Source organism: Heterocephalus glaber, unplaced genomic scaffold (assembly GCF_053883595.1).
Source record: "Heterocephalus glaber isolate CG9 unplaced genomic scaffold, H.glaber_assembly_v1.0 deba00001564, whole genome shotgun sequence".
Classification (NCBI taxonomy): Eukaryota; Metazoa; Chordata; class Mammalia; order Rodentia; family Bathyergidae; genus Heterocephalus; species Heterocephalus glaber.
The window spans coordinates 11,751,942-11,777,964 of record NW_028258351.1 but is presented as its reverse complement, the minus strand read 5'-3'; the positions used below and the strand labels follow the sequence as shown (position 1 = coordinate 11,777,964).

Here is a 26,023-nt window from a genome sequence, read left to right as displayed (position 1 = left end):
CCTCCTCATGTTTGCCCCCACAAACTCTCTTTTCGTGAAGGGATTTTAAAGTACTTAGAGAGAGTAGCCTCCCAAGATTTTTTCATTTTTCTATAGATTCTACCTTTTTCTGATTATGAAGTTGAGTCTCTGTCCTGTTGTTCTGAAGTTATCTCTCTGTGTAGTCTTTGCTCTGACTCTGTGCGGTTCTATCATTGACTCTCTGCATGACCTTTGCTCTGCAGTTGACCTTCTGTGTGGTCCTTGCTCCATCACTGACTCTCTGTGTGACTCTTGCTCTGCAGTTGACCCTCTGTGTGATCTTTGTTCTATCATTGACTCTCTGCGTGACCCTTGCTCTGTGGTTGACCCTCTGTGTGATCTATGTTCTATCGTTGACTCTTTATGTGATCCTTGCTCTGCAATTGACCCTCTGTGTGATCTTTGTTCTACTGTTGACTTTCTCTGTGACCCTTGCTCTGCGGTTGACCCTCTGTGTGATCTTTGTTCTGTCCTTGACTCTCTGCGTGATCTTTGCTCTGCAGTTGACACTTTATGTGGTCCTTGCTCCATCACTGACTCTCTGTGTGACACTTGCTCTGCAGTTGACCCTCTGTGTGATATTTGTTCTGCAGTTGATGCTTTGTGTGATCCTTGCTCTGCAGTTGACCCTCTCTGTGGTCTTTGTTCTACTATTAATTCTCTACTTGATCCTTGTTCTTGATTTGACTCTGTGATGGCTCCCTCTTCTATCACTGCTTCTATATACAATTTTTGCTCTCTACTTGGCTCTCTGACTTGTTCTTCATTTGAAATTCTTTGTGATCCTAGATCTGCAGGTTTTTCCCTCTGCTGTTTTGGTGGATGTGGTGGTGCTATTGATGTTCTCTGTTCATCATATTTTGGTTGATCTTTTTGATTTTCTAATAAATTACTTTCAGTTTTATTATCATGTTTTTCAGAAAGTAATTCATTCATCTTTAATAGCACTTTATCAAAGTCTTCATAAATGTTTTTCTGATTATCCATGTTTCCCCAGAACTCGGTCAAGTCTATCTCTTCAAACTCAATGAATGGCCCTAATGGAGAAAACAAACAATTAATTTACTTAAGCAATCGATCTTACATAGCAGAAGCAGAGTTATTAAATTAGTGAAAAAAATCATTGAGCACAGTAATTTTTAATATAGTCCTATTACTTTAAAGAAATATCAGTTATCTTTTGCTGCAACTTCATAAAAAGCAAAAGGTCACTCAAAGAACATTTAAATACTACTACTTGTAATTAGGTGTTCCTTCCTAAAAGGTATAACTTTGGAAAAGAACATAATTCTTCTTTAGGTATTTGGAGTGTTACTTATACTGACAAGGCAAATAAAATTTGTCTACTAACTTTGTGGCCCTCCCATAATAAGTGTAGCATAGAGATGGGGGAAGGGACATGTTTTTCCATCTCAAATGTCTTTTCAATATCTGCAATATGAAATAAGAGCAAGTCTCTATTCGTGACAATCATTCACTGGAGTTATATTTTCCAATATTCACTTTTTCTCCCTTCCTTTTCCCTCTCTGTTTCTTTATTTCTCAATTCTTCAACAACTCATATGGACACCTAGTTCAGAAATCTAGGAAAAGAGGTTGGAGTGTAGCTTAGGATGTGTGAGGCCTTGGGTTCAATCTCCATTATAAAAAAAGAACCTTATGGAAAGATTGTTCAGCATTCGTCTGAATCCTATTGTTAAAAAATAACAGCTGGAAGTATAGCTCAGTGGTAGAATACTTGCCTATTGAGTGATAAGTCCTAGGTTCTAGCCACCATACTCCAAAACAACAACAAAACCCTGGTGTCCAAGACTACACAGAGTAGGACTCATGCCACAGACTGTCCCCATGATCTTCAAAACAGTAGGTAAGCTATAAAATTGTGATTCCCATAAATTTTAGGAATATTCTATGTATACTATCCACATATTTTTAAATATGCAAGTAATAAATCTTCACACAAAAATAAAATATTGTTTAGAAAGTTCATTGATTAAAAGTCTTTCTCTTAAAAAATAAAACCAATATTTTTATTTATTTTGGTAGAAAAATGAAAAGGTTATCTTACCATATAAGTACAAGATATATAAGCACAAGTAACACTACACAAGTAAAAATGCTTGGGAGAAGTAAGTATTTTTCTTAGAAATCTTAGAATTATAAGTTAAGCATTAAAAATAGAATAACCATTATCAACTAATTTTTAAAACATTCAAATTGTCACTAAAGCTTCTCTTCATTTAAATTAATTTAAAAATGAGTTCTGATATGATGGTTTTGAGTATTACATTGTGATGAAAAATGCATCTAGGTGTGATGAAGAGTGAATTTTGTGAAGGAATGAACAGGTAGATATAGCCATACTCATCATAACTCAAGAAGTTATATGAAGGGATTAAATGAGAGGTAGAATGATCATATTAGAGTACTGGTCACTCCATTTCAAGGATGCTTCTCCCTCTGAAGAGTACTTACATTGCCTTGGGTTTCGGAGTAAACTCCTAAGCATTTGTGAACTTTGGTCATAGAACTGTTCCAGCAAGGCCAATGTCCTCTGCCGATCCAAAATCCCTACCTAAGCAAAAAGGTTATAATTGGTAGTTATAGGAGATTTAAGATTTTTATGTACACAGAACATGGCTTTCTAAAGCTTTTATCATTACCATCACCACCACTACCATCACCACCATAATCATCACACAAATAAAATCTCCAAGCAAGGTGTGGTGGTACGTGTTTGTAATCCCTGCACTTGGGGAGACTGAGGGAAGAGGATTGTAAGACTGAGTCTAGCCTGGTCAACTTCATGACTTGGCAAGATTCTGCCTCAAAATTTAAAAATAGAAAAGAGGGATAGGGATGTAGCTCAATGCAAAGGCCCTGGGTTCAAACCCCAGTACAGCATGAAAAAAAATATAATTTCTTTTCATAGCTATATGGCATTGTATAATATGAAAATACCATTAATTTCTTAACATTTGTCTATTCATGGGCATTTAGGTTATTTCCAGTATTTTGATACTAAAATAATATTGCAGTGGGTATCTTTATCCGTGTCTCCTTTTGTACGTTTAGAAACATTTCTCTAAGGTAAATAAATGTCCTGTGGGATTTTTGTGTAGAGAAACAGAACACTGAGACATTTTCTCAGGAAGAAGCTTTATTCATGCCAGCACTGACTCAGTGGATTCACATCCAAAGGCTGAATGCTGAACCTGGTATAGTTGCACCCTTTTATACAAGACTTATGTCTTGTCTCCCTTATATGGGCATATACTAACATTTTACAGTCTGGTTGGGTATACATTAACATTCTACTGTCTGGTTGGGTATGATTTATATTGCAGAGTTACATCAGAACCACACATGCATGCACAGAGGTTGATATCACTACATTGTGAAAAGTTCCTGACCCAACACATCAGGAGGGGCCCTACCACAAATGAAATTACAAATCATTTTATATATACATTTTCAATTTTAGTAGTTGTTGCGAAATTGCTCCTTAAATTGCCCATACCAATTTACATTCTTACCAATACTGAGTATATATCATTTCTCCATATTCATGCCAATACTCTATATTGTTAGAGTTTATACTTTTTCCAATCTGATAGTCAAAAAATGGTATCTTATTTTAATCTACATTTCTTCCATTAGTGAGACTAAATATATTTTGATTTTTTTAATGTATTTGGCTTTCTTCTTCTGTGAATGGCTTTTTCATGTCTTTTTCCCATTCTTTAGAGTTGTCTATTTCTTATTAATTTATAACATTTTTATAATGGTCATTCTGTTATGTATTTTGCCAATTTTTCTCTTATCTCAGTTTAGCTTTTGGTGAGTTTAGTCATATCAATGTTTTTAATTTTGAGGAAGTCAAATATATCAATCATTTCCTTTATGGACTGTGCTTATTTAGAGTATTCTTTAGAAAATAATCACAACCCACCCAGATTCCTTCGGTAAGTGTGCCCAGATCCATTGAGAAGCCTTGTGGACCAGAGCTGCGTGGGTGCATGGGGATTCCAGCCAGGGCCCCACCCTACAAAGAGCTGCACAGGTGCACAAGCAACAGCCAGAGGCCTGCCCAGATCCCATCAGTAAGTGTGTGCAGATCCCAGTGAGAAACCCATGTAGACCTGAGTTGAGTGGGTGTGGGAAGGTCCCAGCCAAGGCCCTGCCCAGACACCAGCAGTTTGGGCCTACAGGCCCCAGCCAAAGGCTTGCCTGGAAAAGAGCTATGCAGGCAGGCAAACAACAACCAGAGGCTTGCCCAGAAACCATTGGTAAGTGTGTGCAGGCCCCAGCCAGAAGTCTGCTCAGACACAAGCAACTCCAGTGCATGGTCCCCAGCCAAAGGCCCTCCCAGACAACAGCTACACAGGGGACAGGCCCCAGCCAGAGGCACATCCAGATATCATCCCAAGTGTGCAAAGGCCCCAGCCAGAACTCTGCCAGAACAACAGGGCAGAGCAGGGATCCAGAAGGCCACCATTCTGAACCCAGGAATTGGCACAGTGGTGAGCAGCAGAGAAAAGGCCTCTCAGTGGCTTGCTGAGAATTGAAGACCACTGGGTGAGCAAAAAGTCACCTCAACAAAGGCACAGCAGGCTGCATATGTTGAAATGAGACGATATATAAACAAGGCTCAAACCACACTTCCAGATCACCTACAGCAATCCCAAAGGGCAACAAGATGGAAAAATCTGACACTCAACAACCTGGACTCCCTGAACTGGCAATGAAAGAGGATCTGGAAAAAAATGAAATCAGAAATAATTTCTCAGATAACAGCAGAGATTGGGCCCATAGTGCAAGACATGTTAGTAAATCTAGAGAGGACACAGATAAAAAAAAATAGAGGAGCTGAAGAACATGATGGAATCCCAGCATAGGAAAAAAATGGAATGCATAAAACAGATGCAAACAGATTTCCAGGAGATTAAAAACTCCATTGATAGTTTACGCAGCAGAATGAGCCAATGTGAGGACAGAATACCAGATACAGAAGATAGGATTGCAATTAGTGACCAGGAAAAGAAAAATTTCTTAAAAATAGTAAGGGACCACGAGAAATCAATCCAGCAGCTGCTAGACGATGCAAAGAAGAATAACATAAGACTGATAAGAGTCAATGAAGAAACAGAAGAGACTGCAAATGACATAAAAACACTGTTCACAGGGCCAGGGATTTAGCTCAGTGGTTTTGCCACCTGTTGCACAAGTGCGAGCACAAGACCCCGAGTTTGATCCCCCGTACCAAAACAAAAACAAAGACAAAAACAAAAACAGAAAAAACCCCCCACTGTTCACAGAAGTAATGGCAGAAAACTTTCCAAGCAGGGGAAAAGAACTTGACATACTGATAAGTGAGGCATATAGGACTCCACCTAGCCATGGTCAAAAAAAAAAATCTGCACATAGGCATATAATAGTTAAGATTCCAGAAACCCAACAGAAGAATAAAATGTACAAGCAGTTAGAGAAAAGAAACAAATCACATACAAAGCAAAGCCTGTCAGAATCACAGAAGACTTCTCAACACAAACCCTCAAGTCAAGAAGAGCCTGGAGTGAAGTATTTCAAGCCCTAAAAGAAAACAACCTGCAAAACTATCTTTCAAAATTGTTGGAGAAATAAGATGCTCTCATGACAAAGAGCACCTGAGGAACTTCATGAATACCAAACCAGCACTCCAAAAGCTTTTAAACAATATCTTAGGAAAAGACAATGAGAGTCACAATTCCAGGAAGCCCAGCAGAATGAATTCATCAGGCATGACAAGAAATTAAATGCAAAGGGGGAGAATCCAACAGAAAGAAAAAGCCATGAAAATGCTAAGTCAGTACATATCAGTTATAATCATCAATGTTAATGGTCTCAATTCACCAATCAAAAGAAATAGACTGGCAGAATGGGTCAAGAAGCAAGATTCAACAATATGCTCCATACAAGAAACTCACTTAATTCAAAAAGAAACTCATAGACTGAAAGTTAAAGGGTGGAAAACAATACTTCATGTGACAGGAACCTGAAAAAAAGCAGGAGTAGCTATCCTCTTCACAGATCAAACAGATTTTAAACCAACACTGATTAAGAGAGACAAAGAAGGACACTACATCCTTGTAAAGGGAAGAATCCAAGAGGAAGAGATGACAATCATAAATATATATGCACCAAATACTCTGCAACCAACTATATAAAACAAATACTAATAGACATGAAACATCAAATAAGTACTAATACAATAGCAGTGGGGGACCTCAATACCGCATTGTCACAAATAGATCAACTACATAAAAATTAAATGACAAAATACTAGAACTTAATCAAACTCTTAAACAAATGGACTTAACAGATGGGTTTACAGAGTGTACCACCCCTACAAAATCAGAATACACATTTTTTTTTAGCTTCACACAGGTTGTTTTCCAAAACAGACCACATACTAGCTCATAGAACATGTTTAAGTAAGTGCAAAGGAACTGAAGTTATTCCCTGTATATTATCAGACCATAGTGCAATGAAATTGGAGAAAAATAGCAAAAGAAACCACAAAAATTTCATAAACACATGGAAATTGAACAACACACTTCTGAATAACCAATGGGTCACAGAGGAAATTAAAGAAGAAATCAGTTTCTACAATTAAATGACAATGACAATACAACATATTGGAATCTATGGGACACAATGAAAGCAGTCTTAAGAAATTCATAGCAGTGAGTACTCATATTAAGAAAACAGAGCAAGCCCCATTAAACAACCTGATGCTGAATCTCAAGCTTCTAGAAAAAGAAGAGCACGACAAACCCAAAGCTCATATAAGGGAGGAAATTATAAAGATCAGAGCAGAAAGCAATGCAATGGAGCCTTAGAGAACAATACAAAAAAATCAATGAAGCCAAGAGTTAGTTCTTCAAAAGAATAAACAAAATTAACAAACCCTTAGCCAACCTTATCAGAAAAAGGAAAGAAAAGGCCCAAAACCATGCAATTAGGAATGAAAATGATGGAATTACAGTGGACCCAGCAGAAATCCAGAGGATCATCAATACCTACTTTGAGAACCTATATGCCAATAAGATGGAAAACACAGAAGAAATGGACAGATTCCTAGACATGTATGAATTACCAAAGTTGAATGAAGAAGATCTAAAAATTCTAAACAACCCAATATCAGTCAATGAAATTGAAAACGTAATTAAAACTTAGCATTGAGGGCTATAGATTTAGCTCAGTGGCACTGCATCTGCCTTGCAAGCACAAGGTCCTCAGTTTGATCCCTGGTACCAAAAAAAACCTATCTTACCAATGAAGAAAAGCCCGGGTCCCGATGGCTTCACTGCTGAATTCTACAAGACGTTAAGAGAAAAACTATTGCCACTACTGTTTAAACTCTTCAATGAAATTGAAAGGGAAGCAATATTCCCAAATTCATTCCTGGAAGCAAGCATCACCTTGATCCTCAAAGCAGAGAAAGACCCAACCAAAAAAGAGAATTATAGGCCAATCTCACTAATGAACACAGATGCAAAAATCCTCAATAAGGTACTGGCAAACAGAATGCAGAAGATCATCAAGAAGATCATACACCCTGACCAAGTGGCATTCATCCCAGAGATGCAGGGATGGTTCAACATACGCATATCAATAAATGTAATACAATATATTAATAGAGCCAAGAACAAAAAAACATATGATCATCTCAATAGATGCAGAAAAAAAAGTTCAACAAAATCCGACACACATTCATGATAAAGACCCTACAGAAAACTGGAATAGACAGTTTCTATCTCAACCTAATAAAAGCCATCTATGAAAAACCAACAGCCAATATCATACTAAATGGTCAAAAATTGAAATCCTTCAAACTAAAATTAGGAACAAGACAAGGATGTCCTCTATCACTACTCCTGTTCAATATAGTTTTGGAGTTTAGATAAGAGAAAGAAATAAAAGGAATAAAGGTAGTAAATGAAGAAGTCAAATTGTTATTATTTGCAGATGACATGATACTCTATATAGAGGACCCCAAGAATTCCACCAAAAGTCTTCTAGACTTAACCAAATTCAGGAGAGTAGCTGGATACAAGGTCAACACACAGAAATCAATAGCTTTCCTGCACACAAACAACAGACTCACTGAAAGAGGAACTGGAGAAACAACTCCCTTCACAATAGCATTCAAAAACTGAAATACCTAGGAATCAACCTAAGAAAAGAAATCAAAGACCTCCACTCTGAAAATTATAGCACTCTGAAAAGAGAGATTGAAGAAGATATCAGAAAATGGACAGACATCCCCTGCTCCTGGGTAAGAAGAACCAATATAATGAAAATGGCCATACTTCCAAAACTGCTGTATAGTTTCAATGCAATCCCAAATGAAATCCCAGGAGCATACTTCATGGACCTTGAGAAAACAATCCAAAAATTTATTTGGAGCCAGAAGAGACCTAGAATAGAAAAAGCAATTCTAGGAAACAAAGACAAGGTAGGTAGTATCACAATCACAAACTTAAAACTATACTACAAAGCTACCATGATAAAAACAGCATGGTACTGACAAAGAAACAGACCCTAGGATCAGTGTAACAGATTAGAAGATGCAGAAACAATTCCAGACACACTCAGCCACCTCATCTTTGACAAAGGAATCAAACACACTCACTGGAGGAAAGACAGCCTCTTTAATAAATGGTGCTGGAAAAATTGGGTTTCAACTTGTCAAAGATTAAAACTAGACCTATATTTCTCACCATGCACTGAACTAAAATCAAAATGGATTAAAGATCTAAATATTAAAACAGAAACGCTGAACCGGCTGGAAGAGAGGTTAGGAAGAACTCTTGAAGACACTGGTGTAGGAAAAGAGTTTATGAACAAAACCTCAGTTGCCCATGAACTAGCACAAACAATCAATAAGTGGGATCTCTTTTTATTAAAAAGATTCTGCACAGCAAGAGAAACCACCGACAGCATGAAGAGACAACTCCCAATGTAGGAAAAGATTTTTACCAGCTGTTCCTCAGACAAAGGTCTACTATCTAGAATATATAAAGAACTTAAAAATATCAGACCTCCAAAATTTAAAGACCGAATCCAAACCTGGGTATCTGAAATGACCAGACATTTCTCAGACAGAGAAGTAGAAATAGCAAATAAACATATGAAAAAATGTTCAACATCACTGGTCATTCGAAAAATGCAAATGAAAACAATGCTGAGATTCCACCTCACACCAGAAGAATGGCTGCTATCATGAAATCAACCAATAGCAAATGCTGGTGGGACTGTGGGAAAAAGGAACCCTTCTCCATGGTTAGTGGGCATGCAGACTGGTGCAACCACTGTGGAAATCAGTATGGAGATACATGAAAGAACTAGGATTAGAGGTCCTATTTGATCCAGCTATTCCCCTACTGGGATTGTCAAAAAAAAAAATTAAAAGAATCATACCACAGTGATATATGTTTACTCTTGTTTATTTTTTTTTATAAAATGGAGTCCTACTAAGCATAATGAATGAGAAATTAGGGATATTTATAACTAAATGGATGCACATTGAAGGGATACTCAAGTGAAATAAATAAGACAGACGTGTAAATACCAAATAGTTTCTCTAGTGTGAGAAACTGAAAGTGTAAATAAGGATCAAAAGGTATAATAGACAGTGTGAAATAGGAAGAAAAGGTCCAAAGGGAAAGGGGAGGTGGGAGGGTTGGGAAAGGAAAGAAGGGAATGGAATTAATATGAGAAAAGGAAAAAATGGAAACAAAGTCTATGTAAATAGGGAGGGGTGGAAGGGTTGAAGGGAGGGCAAGGGAATGGGGAAAAAATAAGAACCAAGATATATTATGTAAAGGTACAAATTTCCAATGATAAATGTCATTATATTGTATACCTAAAATGTACCAAGCAAATTAATTTAAAAAAAAGAAAATAATCACTTATGTTGAGGTAAAAATATATGCGCTATATTTGCTTCTAAAACTTTTAAAAGTGTTTTATACATCTATGTTTCAGATTATATAGAACTCATTCTTCCTCTTTAGTGAAGTTAAAACCTAATTTTATATTTTTTCTCAGTATGAAAGCCAACTATTCAAATATTGTTTCTTGAATAGTCCTTTCCCATCGATTTATATCACTACCTGTTCCATATACTAAACCCCTACCTGTTCTTGGATTAGGTGCCAGGTCCAGTATTCTGTTCCATTTGTTGATTTATCTATTCCAATATCAAATCCAAGTTACGTTAATTAATAGCATTATAACAGTAGTACATTTCAGAGCAATAATTGTGAATGAGAGAGTTATGTCAAGCTAGTCCACTACGGATTCCATACCTAGAATAGCCACTGTAATCAGAGTCAAAGATTCTTTGAGATATATATATATATATATATATATATATATATATATATATATACATATAATGCAAAATAGGAAAATTAGATAAAAATCTTGTAGGATTACTTCTTTTGTATCCTTTATATATTTGTATACCTAATCTCTATGGAATTTTAAAATCTATCTGTTTGATTTTTACTATTTTGAAAAACAGAAAATTTAGTTCTACTTGGTTCTTCCTTCCAAAATAGTCCTTGGTCCCCAATTTGGAGAACAAATGGGAGGATTCTGCTAGTTGCTGAATGGGTCTATTCCAATTAAACAATCAGAAACCAGAATAACCATAGCTAAGCCAACAAGATTAATTGGCCTGACAGCCATAAATCCCGACTTTAACCAGTAGTCACCTAGGGTATTTTGGGATCCTAGGGATTAGTTTAACTTGGAGTTAGTGTCTGATGATTCCCGAAAGTATAGGATAGTTCCTTTTTTTCCAGTGCATATTCTCCTCAGTCAATGGCTGCAGGTTCTTCGAAGAAGCCCTGGAGTATATGATTGTAGAAGTATCATTTAATTCTTCCCCAGGAGACCCAGTCTCTCCTTTAAACAGAGTTCTTGGTTTATGAACTGACTTTAATCTGGGAACTGGATAAGAACTGTATTATCACAACTGTGATGTCATAACTCAGTTAGTGCTTTTCTATAAATAGATCCAGCAATAATTTAGTAGACATTTCTCTAATTCCTAAGTAAACCATGATCACCAAGAAAATTAATTTGTGTTAGAACACTCAGATTGTCAGTTTAATTCTCGCTGCACATTATATTCAGGAATTAGGGAAATAAACTCATGATCCTATTAAAACATAACTATGGGCCTTGGGGATTTGGTCAAAATAGCATTTATCAATAATATGTATGAGGTCTGGGGATTTAGCTCAGTGGTGCTGCTGCCTTTCTCGCAAGCACAAGGTCCTAAGTTTGATTCCCAGTACAAAAAAAAAAGTATGAGCACTGTGACTAGTAGACTTCATCTCTGCCAGTTAAATGCTATGTGTCTTCTGTCACTTTAGAATCCACCTAGACCACCCACAGCAGCTACCCTTCCTTGTTAGTGATGTGCTGGATTCAAGACTTCTTCATGAAGATTGCAGTCTCTAAGATACATCCAAGAAATGAACCATAAGTGCCTGCAGCTCTTAAATTTCCCCCTCCATCTACCTGAAACTTCCAAGAGTGTCTATAATGTCCTCCACCTCCAACCCTGATTGGGGTGCAGGAATGGAAAATCAGGTATTAACCCTGACTTAGAGGTCCAGACAACATCTAAGTTGTAGTCATATGATCTCCAATTTCCTTCTCCCATTATCTGGTCCCAACTTTGCAATAAAAGAAAAATTGCTTTGATTTTATATTTTGTGTTCTTCCTTACTCCATGATTCTCTAGTCTTTCTCAATAATCAAGAATTTTCACTTTAAAATCTATAGGCTTTCCAAATCCTTGTTTCAACTACTAGTTGAAAATATTCATTCAACTTTTAGGAAGATGGTGGAGCAGTAAAGAGCAGCAAATCAGCCTCTCTGAGATTTGGAATCCAGACACTTGAGGAAGAAAAGAAAGAGGGAGGGTAGATCCCTGGGACCCAGGAAAGATCCAAAGGGAGAATTGGTACCCACAGGGAAAGGGAAGAGACAGACCTCAACTCAGAAAAAGGAGGTGGCAAACTGCACTTTTTCTGACTCCCAGCTTGTGGAGTGAGAGAGGAGGCTTGAATCTACAAAGACAGAATGAGGACAGGTGACTCCAGAGGCCTTCAGGGAGAAACACACCAGTGGAATGGAGCAGTGGATATTGTAAGCTACAATGGAGGTGACTCCAGGCCAAGCATTTGCTGGTCCCCTAGAGAGGGTGCTTGGCCAGATACCATTTAGGGAGGGGCCAACTGAATCTAGGACTTGTAGCAGTCACGAGTTAGCTTCATCTCAAGGCTCCCAATGACTGGGTGAGGGACAACTGTGGGAGACACCCAGGGTGAGGGAGCCAAGGACAGGCTAGTAAGAGACACCCAGAGTGTTACGGGCTGAATAGTTCAGGCCCCAGCTGCACAACCATTGGCCAGGACCAACCTGAACTTCTGTGGAGTTGGAAGCACCAGAATTGACACACTGCTCTATTCTTACTGTAGGTTGGCTGGGATCATCCAGCACATTGCCCTAATCCTACTGCAGGCTTGCTGGGATTATCCAGCATGGATCTGGGCTCTATCTGCTTCCTTTGTTTACCAGTGACAGCAGAGACATGCCTTGAATTGGATAGTATGACGAAACTATATGCCAGAAGATAACCACATGCTTGAAATCACAAAGAAATCACTTTTCTTCCTTGCTTTTGTTTATTTTTCTTTTCTTGATTGTTTGCTTTTGTTTTTTCATGAGTGTGAACATTGTTTTTAGAGGTTTTTTGTTTTGTTTTGTTCTTGTTTTTGTTTTATCCTTCTTTCTTTCTCTTCTGTTCTCTTCACCAGTTTCCCAAAGCTTGGTTGAGCTTTTTTTTGTCCTTCAACCTTGCTTCTAATCTCTTTCTTTTCTTTTATTTCTCTATTTTTTCCTCTCATTCCTTTCAAACTTTTTTCTCGGAGGGTAAAATCACTCTACTGAGAGGAAATTTACTGTATATAATTTTCTGATTTGTTTTATATTTTGTTATATAACTATAAAAATCTTATATCTATGGTTAAAGGTGCCAAATTAACAGTTACCACAGTTTATCATTCTCTAGATTGTGTTTGATGTTATTGTTAGTACAGATCGTACTACTTTAACCAAGGTGACATAGTTGTTGTGATCAGTTGTTCTTTCTTCTATGCCAATACTAAGATTGTTTGGGAGTTTTAAACAATATTGTAGTCCAGTACCAAAGAACTGGGTGCTAGGCCAAACAGGAAGCAAACTCTCATCCCTAGTAAGTTGAAGAGGCAGAATCCTGAGACAGACTCAAAAGCCAAAAGCCAGCTACACCTAGAAGACATCTCTGAAAAGTAGTCATTTCCTAAGTAGGACTTGACACTAGTAATATGCAACCCAACACAAGCAATTTACAACCATCAATGAGAAAACAAATTTTAAAAAATAGAAAATGAGAAGACATGGAAGTAAGATGCAACTCCAGGCCTTCAGCTCACACAAGGCAAACCCAAAGGGCAATGAGGTGGAAGAAATCAAACACCACTCAGCTGAACTTTCTGAAATGGTAGCAGCAAAAGTAACAAAGCAAATGAATGAGTCTCTAAAAAAACCCCAAACAAACCAGAAATAACTACACAAATAACTGGAGAGATGAAGACCATAATGAAGGACATAGTTAATGAATCTAGAGTAGGTACAGATAAAAAATACAGGAGCTTAGGAAAATGATGGAAACCATGAATGTCCAATATAAGAAAGAACTGGACACCATAAAACAGATTCAAACAGATTCCAAGAGATTAAAAATTCTATTGAAAGTATATGCAGCAGAATCAATTAATATGAAGATAAAATATCAGATCTAGAAGACAGATTTTCAGTTAGCAATCATCAAGTTAAAGACCTCTTAAAAATAGCAAGTAACCACAAAAACTCAATCCAACAGCTGATAGATGATGCAAAGTAGAATAACATAAGTTGATTGGAATCAATGAAAAAGTAGAAGATAGCACAAAGGACATAAAACTTTCTTCACAGAAGCAATGGCAGAAAATTTTCCAAGCATGGAAAAAGAACATGATATACAGCTAAGTGAGGCATATAGAACTCCAATTAGCCATGATCAGAAAAAAAAACCTACACCAGGCGTATAATAGGCAAGGTTCCAGAAATTCAACACAAGAAAAGAATATTAAAAGCAGTTAGAGAAAAAGAAACAAATCACCTGTAAAGGAAAAACCATCACAATCAGAGCAGACTTCTCAACACAAACCCTTAAGTCAAAGAGAGCTTGGAGTGAAGTATTTCAAGCCCTGAAAGAAAACAACCTCCAACACAGATTGTTGTACTCTGAAAAATTATCTTTCAAAATTGATGGAGAAATAAGATACTTCCATGATAAAGAACACTTGAAGAAATTCATGATCACCAAACCCGCACTCCAAAAAGTTCTGAAGGATATTCTAGAAAAAGACGGTGAAGACAATTAATTCCATGAGTCCCAACAGAATGACTCCTTCAGACAAGGCAAGCAATTAAACAGAGGGGAAAGAAAGAGAACCAACAAAAGGAAAATAATATGGCAAGGATAAGTCAATAGATATCAGTTATAATATCAATGTAAATGGTATCAAAACACCAATCAAAAGAGATGGGCAGAATGGATCAAGAAACAAGAACCAACAATATGTTGCATACAAGAAAACACATTTAACCCAAAAGAAGTTCACAGACTGAAGTTAAAGGATGGAAAACAATACTCTATGTGACAGAAACCTGGAAAAAAGCAGGGGTATCTATTCTATTTGCAAACAAAGAGGATTTCAAGCCAAGACTGATCAGAAGAGACTAAGAAGGTCACTAGATACTTGTTAAGGGAACAATCCAAGAGGAAGAGATAACAATCATATATGCACCAAAAAACCAGTGCACTCAGCTATATAAACAAACATTATTGTATATGAAAAATCAGATAAGCACTAATACAAGTGTACGTGGGACCTCAATACCCCACTGTCACAAATAGACAGACCAACTAGACAAAAAATCAACGAAGAAATATCAGAGCCAAACTAAACCTTTAAACAAATGGACTTAGTAGATATCTACAGTGTTCCACCCCACAACAACAGAATACACATTCTTCCAACAGCATATGGGACTTTCTCCAAAATAGACCACATACTAGTTCATATAACATGCTTAAGTAAATGCAAAGGAATTGAAATTATCCCATGGATATTATCCAATCATAGCACAATGACATTGTAAATCAATGCCAAAAGAAACCACAAAAGCCTCACAAACACATGGAAATTAAATAACACCCTCTTGAATAACCAATGGGTCACAGATGAAATTAAAGAAGAAATTAGACAGGGCTAAGGAGTTAGCTCAGTGGTTCTGGTGCCTGCCTTGCAAGCACAAGGACCTGAGTTAGATCCCCAGTACCAAAAATAAAAACACACAAAAAAAAGAAGAAGAAGAAATTACACAGTTTTTACAATTAAATGATAATGCCAATACAATATACCAGAACTTATGGGATGCAATGAAAGCAGTCCTATGAGGGAAATTTATAGTGGTAAATTCCCACATCAGAAAAACAGAGCAAGCTCAAATAAATAACCTAATGTTGAGCATCAAGGTTCTAAAAAAGAAGAGCAAGTTAAACCCAAAGCATGTATGAGAGAGAAAATTATAAATATCAGGGCAGAAATTAATGCAATTGAGACTAATAAATCAATACAAAGAATGAATCAATGGAGGTGGCTCTTTGAAAGATTAAATAAAATAGACAAAACCTTAGCCAACCTTATAAAAAAAAGGAAAGAAAAGACTCAGATCAATTAGGAATGCAATTAGGAATGAAAAGGGGAAAATCACAACAGATTCTGCAGAAATCCAGAAGAGCAATACCTCCTCTGAAAACCTGTACTCCAATAAGATAGAAAATGCAGAAGAAGAAAGATAGCCTCTTTAATAAATGGTACTGAAAAAACTGATTTTTCACATGCCCCAAGGTAAACCTACACCTATATCTCCCATCATGCACTAAACTAAAATCAAAAGGGATCAAAGGAAAAAAAAAGGGATCAAAGACCTAAATATTAAAACAGAAACACTTAATCTGCTAGAAGACAGACTAGGCAAAACTCTTCAAGACATAGGGGTAGGCAAAGACTTTATGAAGAAAAGCCCAATCACACAGGAAATACTACCAAAAAATCACCAAGTGGAATCCCATCAAATTAAAAAGCTTTTGCAAAGCAGAAGAAACCACCAACAGAATGAAGAAACAACCCACAGAATGGGAAAACATTTTTGCCAGCTATTCCTCAGACAAAGGACTAACATCTAGAATACATAAAGAACTAAAAAAACCAAAAAAACCAGACCCTCCAAATTTAAAGACCCAATAAAAAAATGGGCATCTAAAATGAATAGACACTTCTCAGATGAAGAAGTACAAACAGCAAATAAATGTATGAAAAAAATGTTCAACTTCACTGGTAGTTTGTGAAATGCAAATTAAAACAACACTGAGATTCCATGTCACTTCAGAAAGAATGGCTATCATCAAGAAGGTAATAACAAATGGTGGCGAGGCTGTGGTAAAAAAGGAATCCTTCTCCATTGTTGGTGGGAGTATAAATTGGTACAACAATTATGAAAATCAGTATGGAAATTTCTCAAAAAACTAAAGCTAGAGTTTCCATTTGACCCAGGTATTTCTGTTCTAGGTATCTTCCCAAAAGAGCTAAAAACATATAGCACAGCGATACATGCATTCCCATGTTTACAGTCATACAATTTGTAATACCTAAATCTTGGAAACAGCCCAGATGCCCATCAACGGGTGAATGGATAAAGAAAATATGGTTTTAATATACAACGGAGTACTACACTGCCATAAAGAAGGATAAACTTGAGACACTTTTAGGTAAATGACGAGAACGTGATTTTAAGTGAAATAAATTGGACATACATGTTTAAATATCACATTGTTTATCTTGTATGATTAACTCACAGGGTAACATCAAAATGGAGAAGAGATATTGGAAAGTAGGAAGAAAATATTCAAATGTGCAGGGGAAAGGGGAGGGGGAAGGGAAGGGAAGGAAGGGAAAAGGAAAAAAAGAGAATAGAAGGAAAAAATAGAAACAAAACTTTTGTAAATGTAGAAGGGTTGAAAGGAGGGAAAGAATTTGAAAAAAAAGATGTATGTTGTAAGGTACAAATTTCCTATGATGAATGTGATCAAAGTACCAACAAAATCAATTTTAAAATATTCATTCAGAAACTCAATTAACTTCTTTATTCTAGATTCTATGTATAAAAGATCAACACATAACTTCTTTTTTAATGATAGGAAGAAAAACAAAGTGCACAAAATTGCAAACCTCTATTCATTCCTCTAAATATCATTCCATTATGTTTGGAGTTGGTGTTAAATTGACCAACAGAGAGCAGTTTTTCTCCAGGCATTTTATCAGTAAAATCTTGATCCCTCTATCACCTAATATGTATTACAAATTCTGTTTAAACAAGTAATGTTCATGAGATTGTAAAGATACATATGGACATTTTAGATTTTATAGAATATATTCCTGATTGAAGCCAAGTAGGCACGTATCTAAGAATCTAGATTGCACATATCAGTTCCTTTGGGAATTGCTTTTTCTGAATTACAGTCAGGACCGGTACCATTTGCCTACACTTAAGGGGCTATAAGAAACTTCCCTGAGAAAGTCATTGATTCATTTATTACCTGTCCATCACAAAAGATGTTCTGTTATCACACAAGTTCCCTTTAATGACTACCTCTAGTCATTGGTTGCACTCTGAAGCTGAAAGTTTTGTACTTCTTCTTAGCACCAATTTGTATTTATATTATAAACATTGTCAATAGTGTGTTTGGTCATATTTTTTTCACATTCACTATCAGGGAAGCTTAGAATCAAACTTGCATATATCCTACAACAAATATTTAGGTCATTGGGGCTAAATTATAACTTCATTCACTATTCTCTTTTCTTCGTCCCTGAATTTTTTTCTATTCTTGTGAGCCTTCTTGCATCCTTTTTGGAACATAGGGTTATAAATAAATAAATAAATAAATAAATATTTATGACAGTATAATTTGTTTCTATATTTAAGTCCATTTTGTATCTTGGCACACAAGTATTTTCCTAAACCTCATCCTTAGAAATACTTTTTGATATAAACTCTTCTTATCTTTAAGAAAAAGCATAATAAAAGCAATAGGCTTTTAATACTTAGCGGCTCTTTTACATAGGAAGCCACCAACAAAGACAGAAAACAAAGACAATTTTAAATTCCCATTGTCTTAGTAATGGGAAGGTATGATCTACAGGCTGGTGGCAGTCTGTAATAAGAAAGGTATAAAAATTGAGAATAACATCTAGAAAAGTTTATAGGAATTTGAGAAAGCACCTAATAAGTCAGATTTGAATCTAATAATTAAAAATGTGGATTGTATTTTGTATGCCCCTTCATAATTCATTTTAATTGCATATTCATTCACAACATATTGGAAATTTAAAAATCACCATCAACAACAACCTAAAAACTAGTCTTTTACAACAAATAGTTCAAGAAGCAATACTTTAAGAGTCTTACCTTCCCATGGTCACAATGTAGGAAAAGTTCTACAAAAATCTGTCTCTGCATGTCAGTTTTTATGATCTCCCAGAATTCATCGGCATAGTGGCAAAGGTGCTTAAGGAGTTCCTCAAAAATTTCACTTTTAAGGTCTGCAACCCATGAAGAGATGTACTGCAAGGGGAAAAAAAGGATAAATAATGACTTAAAAACATGCTCCTTTTTTTTTTTCTCAGTCTTGGGGATTAAACCCAGCAGTTTACAAGCCCAGTTTCACCTCTTCCACCCCACTCCTTTTTTTTTGAGACAGGATCTCACTAAGTTCCCCATCCTGATCTCAAACTTTCAATCCTTCTGGCTCAGTCTCCTGAGTAACTGGAATTTCAAGCATGCACAACCATGCTTGGTTTAAAATCATACTCTTTATTTGCATTTTCCCAAGGATTCAGTCAATGTACACAAAGTATTATGACTGATAAATGTTTCCATTATCATTTGCTTATCACTTAAAGAATTTTCATGTGAATGTCATTCCACAGGCTGTGCAGTGGAGAAAGGTGACTAGTGCAGTCCCCAGCACCATACACCAATGGGACTAGATAGATATTTTTTGGAGCAATTTTCCCTACAGGTTATATTAGCATTATATAGGGCAGATTTTTCTCACAGTATAAAATAGCAGTGGTCCTAAAATGGTGCCTGCAGATTAAAAATTCTCATAATGAAGTTTTTAAAAAAATTGGTACATGGCATATAAGCACATATGTGTTCCATGAATGACTACATTTAATTATTGGAGTGTAAAGAATGGGGACTCTGAGTGGGTTTTGGTTTCTTATATTTCAATAAGGTATCCTTTGTCTATTTTGGGATTGAAATTGGGACCTTGCGCTTGGGAGGCAGGAGGCAGAGCTAAATCCCTGGCCCTATTTTTTTTTTTTTTAACTGTAGTTGACAAGGGCTCTCATGGTGTGACTATGCTGGGACAAAAGGCTGGGACAACAAAATAAACTCCAGGGTAAAGGAAACTATTACCCTTTATAGTATGGCATGTTATTTCCCTACCCTTGTGTTCTTTTTAAAGATCATAAGACCCTCATAAAACCAGAAAAGCAGAATGTTTACATGAAGTGAGAAATTGTTACTAAGGAAAAAAATCTAAATAAGCCCTCTCACTTCATTTGCTTTTAGTCAACTTAAAAATCACTAATTTTGGAGGTCACATAGCTGGGCAATACATTATTAGTTTCCTGCTAGTTTTGCTGTAGATAACATCTCTGATGTGGAGGTTATGATAATATGCCTAGGTTACTTCCTAGGGACTTGGGGTCCACATTTGTTGAAAACAGTGACTCTTCATTTTAGCCTGCAGATGTCTGATGGTGGACTAAAATGGGATAATTGACTGTAGCAAAAGTTTAAATTCCCAGTTTAGGTTTCCTGAACACCCTGCCCCACCTTGTGTTTTGATTTATGTTACTTGCTAATATGTACAACCTGACTACATTTCCCATAGTATACCAACTCCTAGTGTGGAGGCCTTCCCTTCCTTTGATGCAAAAAAATTCACACTTAAAGTGCACAGGGCAAAGAGTATAATATTTACCTAGGCACTTGATCTTGGGCTTTATACCCTTCCCCATGACTAATCATTATGGCACACCAAATTTACAGAGGTCTCAGATAGGAGAAACACCAATAGCATTCCAGAAGATTTCCTTCTAGTGTGTCTGCTATCTAACTGGGAAAAATGGAACTTAAACAACCTAAAGTAAAAGGAATTTATCTTCTTTTACAATATTGCTTGGCCCCAATATGTTGTTGACAACTAAGAAAAACGGTCTTTCAATGGCTCCTTTAATTTCAACACCATTTTATGCCTAGATCTCTATTGCAAGAAACAAGAAAAAGGAGAAGTCCCTTATGTATGAGTCTTTATAATTCTTTATCAAGATACACAGTCAGCCCTAGACATTATGAAAAAATTACAAAAATTGAAACAGGTAGACCAAGCCCTTTTGGCCAGTGTGGTTACTGAGGCTTTCAAAATATTCAACAATAGAGACAGGGCATGAGAGCCCAACCAGGATAAACAATTGGCTAAAAAGACCCAGTTTTTGGCTTTCTTCGTCTAGCCTTACTGAGGTGAACCTAGGAGAAAACCCTTCCAGAAGTTTAAGACTTGCTGGAGACAGCACCTGAAGATTATTCAGTGTGCCTTCTTTTCCAAGGAGAGTCACTGGCATGCCAGTGACAACTAAGAGGAAACCTAAGCCAAAAGTCCCTCTTGGTTCCACTGGAAGATGATTCTTGTCATGCAGTGATGTGGCCCAAATTCCCACAAGGCTTCATCTTCAACATGGCAGAATATGCAAAAAGCTCAAGCCTTGAAATCCTTTAGCACTGTCATGGGAACAACCACAATGCTGAGATGTTTTGCACAGGATGATAGTGCCAAATATACAAGAATTCAACAGCCTCTAGTACAAGTTTACCATGATGACCTGGTGGGTCAAGTCTATCACTAGAAGAAACATCCTTTGAAATTGTTCCCCAGGACAAGGGAAATTACCAGACCTTACCCCACACCAACAATCAATAAAAACCTGCTGTTCTTTTTGTTTTGAGAGCAACACCTTGGTCATTCTCTCAGCCAACTACTGACTCCCTTCAGGTGGAGCCCAAATTCAGCTGAAGCCCCTTGCTACCCTTCCAATAAAGCTTTGCCTTAGCAGGAGTGTGTGTGTTTACAACATTTATCCCCCATCTTGTTTCTACCATCCTTGGGATTAAAAAAAATCCTATCATCTAGTATCATAGGGGCTAAAAACATCTATGCTCTTGGGCCATTTCTCTTGATCCCTGTTGAATAGCAATCCATCAGAAGTGAGATCAATAGGTATACATAAATATATATTTTTCCCAGTACCTGGGATCAAACTCAGGACCTTTTGCTTGCAAGGCAGGTGTGGTGCCACTGAACTAAATCCCTGGCTGGTAGGTATATTTTTTAATTATAAGTTTTATGTGGAATTTATGCCCTCTGCCACACCCACCACTAATGTATAAGTGGCTATTTCCCCTGAGCCTCACCATCAGTGTGTACTGCTGTCTGAATTTTTGTCAGTTTGCTAGATCAGGAACGTTACATTCTTGATCTATTACTTCTAATTGGCAGAAATAGAAAGTATACTGGGTAGAAAGAAATGATCAAGCACTAGATGAGTTTCTGAGTAGATGCCTCATGAAGTATAGCTTTGTTTACAATGATTTTCTTCCCTGCTCCAAGCACAGAATTAGCCAAATTAATAGATTATGACTCTACTTCCGTAGTTATAAATGATTGGACCAAGAGAGGATACATAAACTAAGCAAGGCCATCCAGATTCTGTCCACTGTGAACTGAGGATTAGGATTCAGGAATGGCCTTTTGATCTCTGATTGAGGCTGGACTTGTAAATATGTAGGGGAGGAGGCAAAACTTTATCTTTACCCTTTTAGAGTATTCAGGGGGACCTGAGAATTAAATTGACATAAGATAGACTAATAGGAAAAAAAGCATAAAAGTCTAATGTAAGTTTTATGTGACTTGGGGCCTTTATAAGAAAATGAAGACCCAAAGAAATGGCAAAATCTACATGCTTTTTATGTTAGTTTGAACAAAGAAGTAATTTTGGAAAAGTAACTAAATTACATGGGGAGGCTAAAAGGAAGATAATTATTGTAACAAAGTCTATTTGTACAGAATTCTCTCAGCTAAGACTCCTCATTGAAGACTTTCCTTTTTCCTGATACAGGGAAGTTATCTTCCACGTGGGAGTTTTTATCTCTTATTTTCAGGAAGAAAAGGGAAATTAGAATGTCTTTCTTTTATCTGCTATTTTTAAAGTGCTTTTGGCTTAGAGTAACCCAAATGCCAAAGGAGAGGCATAGTCTGCCACTTTTTGTTTTCTGATAGTCTCACTATGTTGTCAGGTTGGCCTTGAACTCTTAATCCTGTAGCCTCAGCCTCTCAAGTAGCTGGGATTCCAGGTGTGTCCCACTATACCCAGTTTTGCCACCACCCTTCATTTGTAAATTTAAGAGTTACTTGGTGGTCAGATTGTTCCCTGTGAAGTGAAGATGCTGAGAATGTCTGGAGAGAGAAATGGGGGGAGGGGAGAGAATAAAAGGAAGGAGAGGAGAGAGGGGGAGAGGAAGGGAGGAAAGGGGAGAGAGAGGGAAGAGAGAAAGAAGAGAAGCTGGGCGTGGTGGCTCATGCCTGTAATCCCACACTTGGGAGACTGAGGCAGGAGGATTACTGTAAGTTTGAGCTGAACTACATAGTGAAACTCTGTCTCAAAAAAAGTAGAGAGAAAAAAGTTTTGATGGTTCCCAATTCTCTGTTCTACTATCTTCCTAAAGCCCTTGGATCATGAACATTTCATTTTCAGCTATATTAGCTCAGATTGATTTCTGGTTTTTATAATTAATATGCTTTGCTTTAAAAAGTTGTTTTAGTAATTTGCCACTAAAGAATAGTAATTTGCTTTAAATGGAGAATGTTTTGGGCATATTTCAATGACACATAATTTTTAGAGTTATTAGTTCATTTCCTCATTAATATCATCTAGGCAAATTTAGAATGTATTATATAAGAGACACATTAGACTTGTGTCCATGCAGATGAGTCAGTTTAATTGCTTTAGAGATCAAAAGAGAAATATTTACAGCACAGCCAAAGAATTTTTCTAAATACTTGGTTCCCTTAGCTGCCTAAAGCATACAATTGCCATTATTCATGACAGTTCAAAGAGCACAATTAAATTCTCTATTCCTAGGGAAAGAGTAGTGTAAGTGGTTAAGAACTCACATTCTGGACCCGATCTAGTTTCAAATCCAATTTCCCACATTTTTTCACTTGTGAAATACGTATCATAGTAGTAGCTACCTCAGTAGGTTATGGTAAGGATCCAGTACACGTACAGAGCCTGGATATTTTGTGTAATAAGTTCTTCATAACCCTAGAAATTGGCCAAGTGTGAGAGACCACCCTATTATTATGCCCCAACCAGGCTATAAACATTGCAGGCTGTAAAGAGTTAACCATACAGTTGGCTTGTTTTAAAAAGTGAGTCTGACTGAAGCCTGTGTGACTCATAGGGGCATTGTGGTGGTGCACAGATTAGCAATTATCCTCCTGCCAATGGCCACAGCCAAGGCCAGAGAAATGGTCCATGAAGCTGTGGGGTCTGATATGGGATAACACAACAGCTGAGGTCAGCATGACTTGTACCCAAACTCTGTTCCCAGAATTGATATCTTCTTTAACTGAAAACACAGGTTAATCATTAACCACAATCTATACCTGGTCTGTTCTATTCCCAATGCGAGAGTACCTTGCTCATTCTTTTACAAGCCTTGCCTGTGTCAGGAACTTATCCCTAGCAACCACTCATAGCCCCCTAATCTCAATTTAACAAATGATTGTGTAACCAACAAATATCAGTGGTTCTGGCTGTTCAGAGTCTTTGCTGCTTACTCAGCTCTGACCATCCCAGTTCCCCATTTCACTTTGATTTTGTCTCTGAGTCTTTCTTCTTGCCTTGTGTCTTAGCACTGAGCAGGAGATTGGGATCCTCTGCAGGGCTCCTGGGTAGCCAAGAAAGTTTTCTTTATAGACTAAAACAGTCTTCTCAGTTAACACACATCTTTAAAAAGGAGAAACTCAGTGAGATCAGTGATTCTGCAAGTGTGATCCCTAGAACAACAACATCAGCATCACCTGAGAACTTGTTAGAAATACAAATTGTTTGAACCTCACCCCAGACTTACTGCACCAGAAATTCTGGAGTTAGGGTCTATCAATCTCTGTATGTGTGTGTGTGTTTGGTACCAGGGATCAAACTTGGGACCTTGTACTTTCAAGGCAGACAGCGGAACCACTGAGCTAAATCCCCAGCCTGATCAATCTGTGTTTTAATAAGCCCTATAAATGATTCTGTAGCTAGCTAAAGTTTGAGAACTACTGAACTAGATGATCTGGAGTAACTACAGATATTCCTCATTTAATGATCCACCTGTTTAACAACTGTTTGGACTTATGACCAAGGCATACTATTCAGACTTATGACCCACCACTCATTCTTATGACCCATCTTTTTGTACAGTTGTGTACATCTTGTGAATAGAGCCTCAATGTCTTTTTTGTACAGTGTAACTTGTTTATATGGTACTTTAATTTTTTGCTGATTGTACCCACCAGCAGTGGAGCAGTGTTCCTCTTTCCCCACAGCCCTGCCAGCATTTGTTGTTGGTTGATTTCATGATAGCAGCCATTCTTTCTGGGGTGAGGTGGAATCTCAGTGTTGTTTGCATCTGCATCTCTCAAATGACCAGTGATGTTGAACATTTTTTCATATGTTTACTTACTATTTCTACTTTTTTCTCTGAGAAATGTCTGTTCATTTCAGCTGCCCATTTTTGGATTGGGTCTTTAAATTTGGGAGGTCTGACTTTTTTTTAAGTTCTTTATAGATTTGAGAGAGTAGAGGAACAGCAGGTGAAGATTTTTTCCCACATTGTGGGTTGTGTTCATAAAATCTTTTCCTACACCAATGTCTTCAAGAGTTCTACCTAACCTCTGTTCCAGCTGGTTCAGTGTTTCTATTTTAATATTTAGATCCTTAATCCATTTTGATTTTAGTTTAGTGCATGGTGAGAGATATAGGTCTAGTTTTAATCTTTGTTGAAACCCAATTTTTCCAGCACCATTTATTAAAGAGGCTATCTTTCCTCCAGTGAGGGTGTTTGGCTCCTTTGTCAAAGATGAGATGGCTGAGTGTGTCTGGAGTTGTTTCTGCATCTTCTAATCTGTTCCACTGGTCCTCAGGTCTGTTTCTTTGCCAGTACCATGCTGTTTTTATCACAGTAGTTTTGTAGTATAGTTTCAAGTTGGGGGTTGTGATATGCCCTGCCATGTCTCTGTTACCTAGAATTGCTTTTGCTATTCTGGGTCTCTTCTTGTTCCAAATGAATTTTTGGATTGTTTTCTCAAGGTCCATGAAGTATGCTGCTGGGATTTCATTGAATCTATATAGCAGTTTTGGAAGTATGGCCATTTTCACTATGTTGATCCTTCCTACCCAGGAGCAGGGGATGTCTTTCCATTTTCTGATATCTTCAATCTCTCTTTTCAGAGTGTCATAGTTTTCAGAGAAGAGGTCTTTGATTTCTTTTGTTAGGTTGATTCCTAGGTATTTCAGTTTTTTGGATGCTACTATGAAAGGAATTGTTTGCCCTATTTCTCTCTCAGTGAGTCTGTTGTTTGTGTAGAGGAAAGCTATTGATTTTT

At 37.1% G+C, this 26,023-nt stretch overlaps 1 protein-coding gene across 1 annotated transcript in view; it reads right to left on the bottom strand.

Moving 5' to 3' along the window:
- Efcab5 (EF-hand calcium binding domain 5) overlaps positions 1-26,023 on the bottom strand; it is a 151,186-nt gene that overhangs the window by 38,334 nt on the left and 86,829 nt on the right. Inside the window, 4 exon segments of the mRNA XM_087192040.1 lie at positions 104-180; positions 182-1,058; positions 2,497-2,596; positions 18,709-18,864. Of these exon segments, the coding sequence (XP_087048166.1) occupies positions 104-180; positions 182-1,058; positions 2,497-2,596; positions 18,709-18,864 (1,210 nt within the window).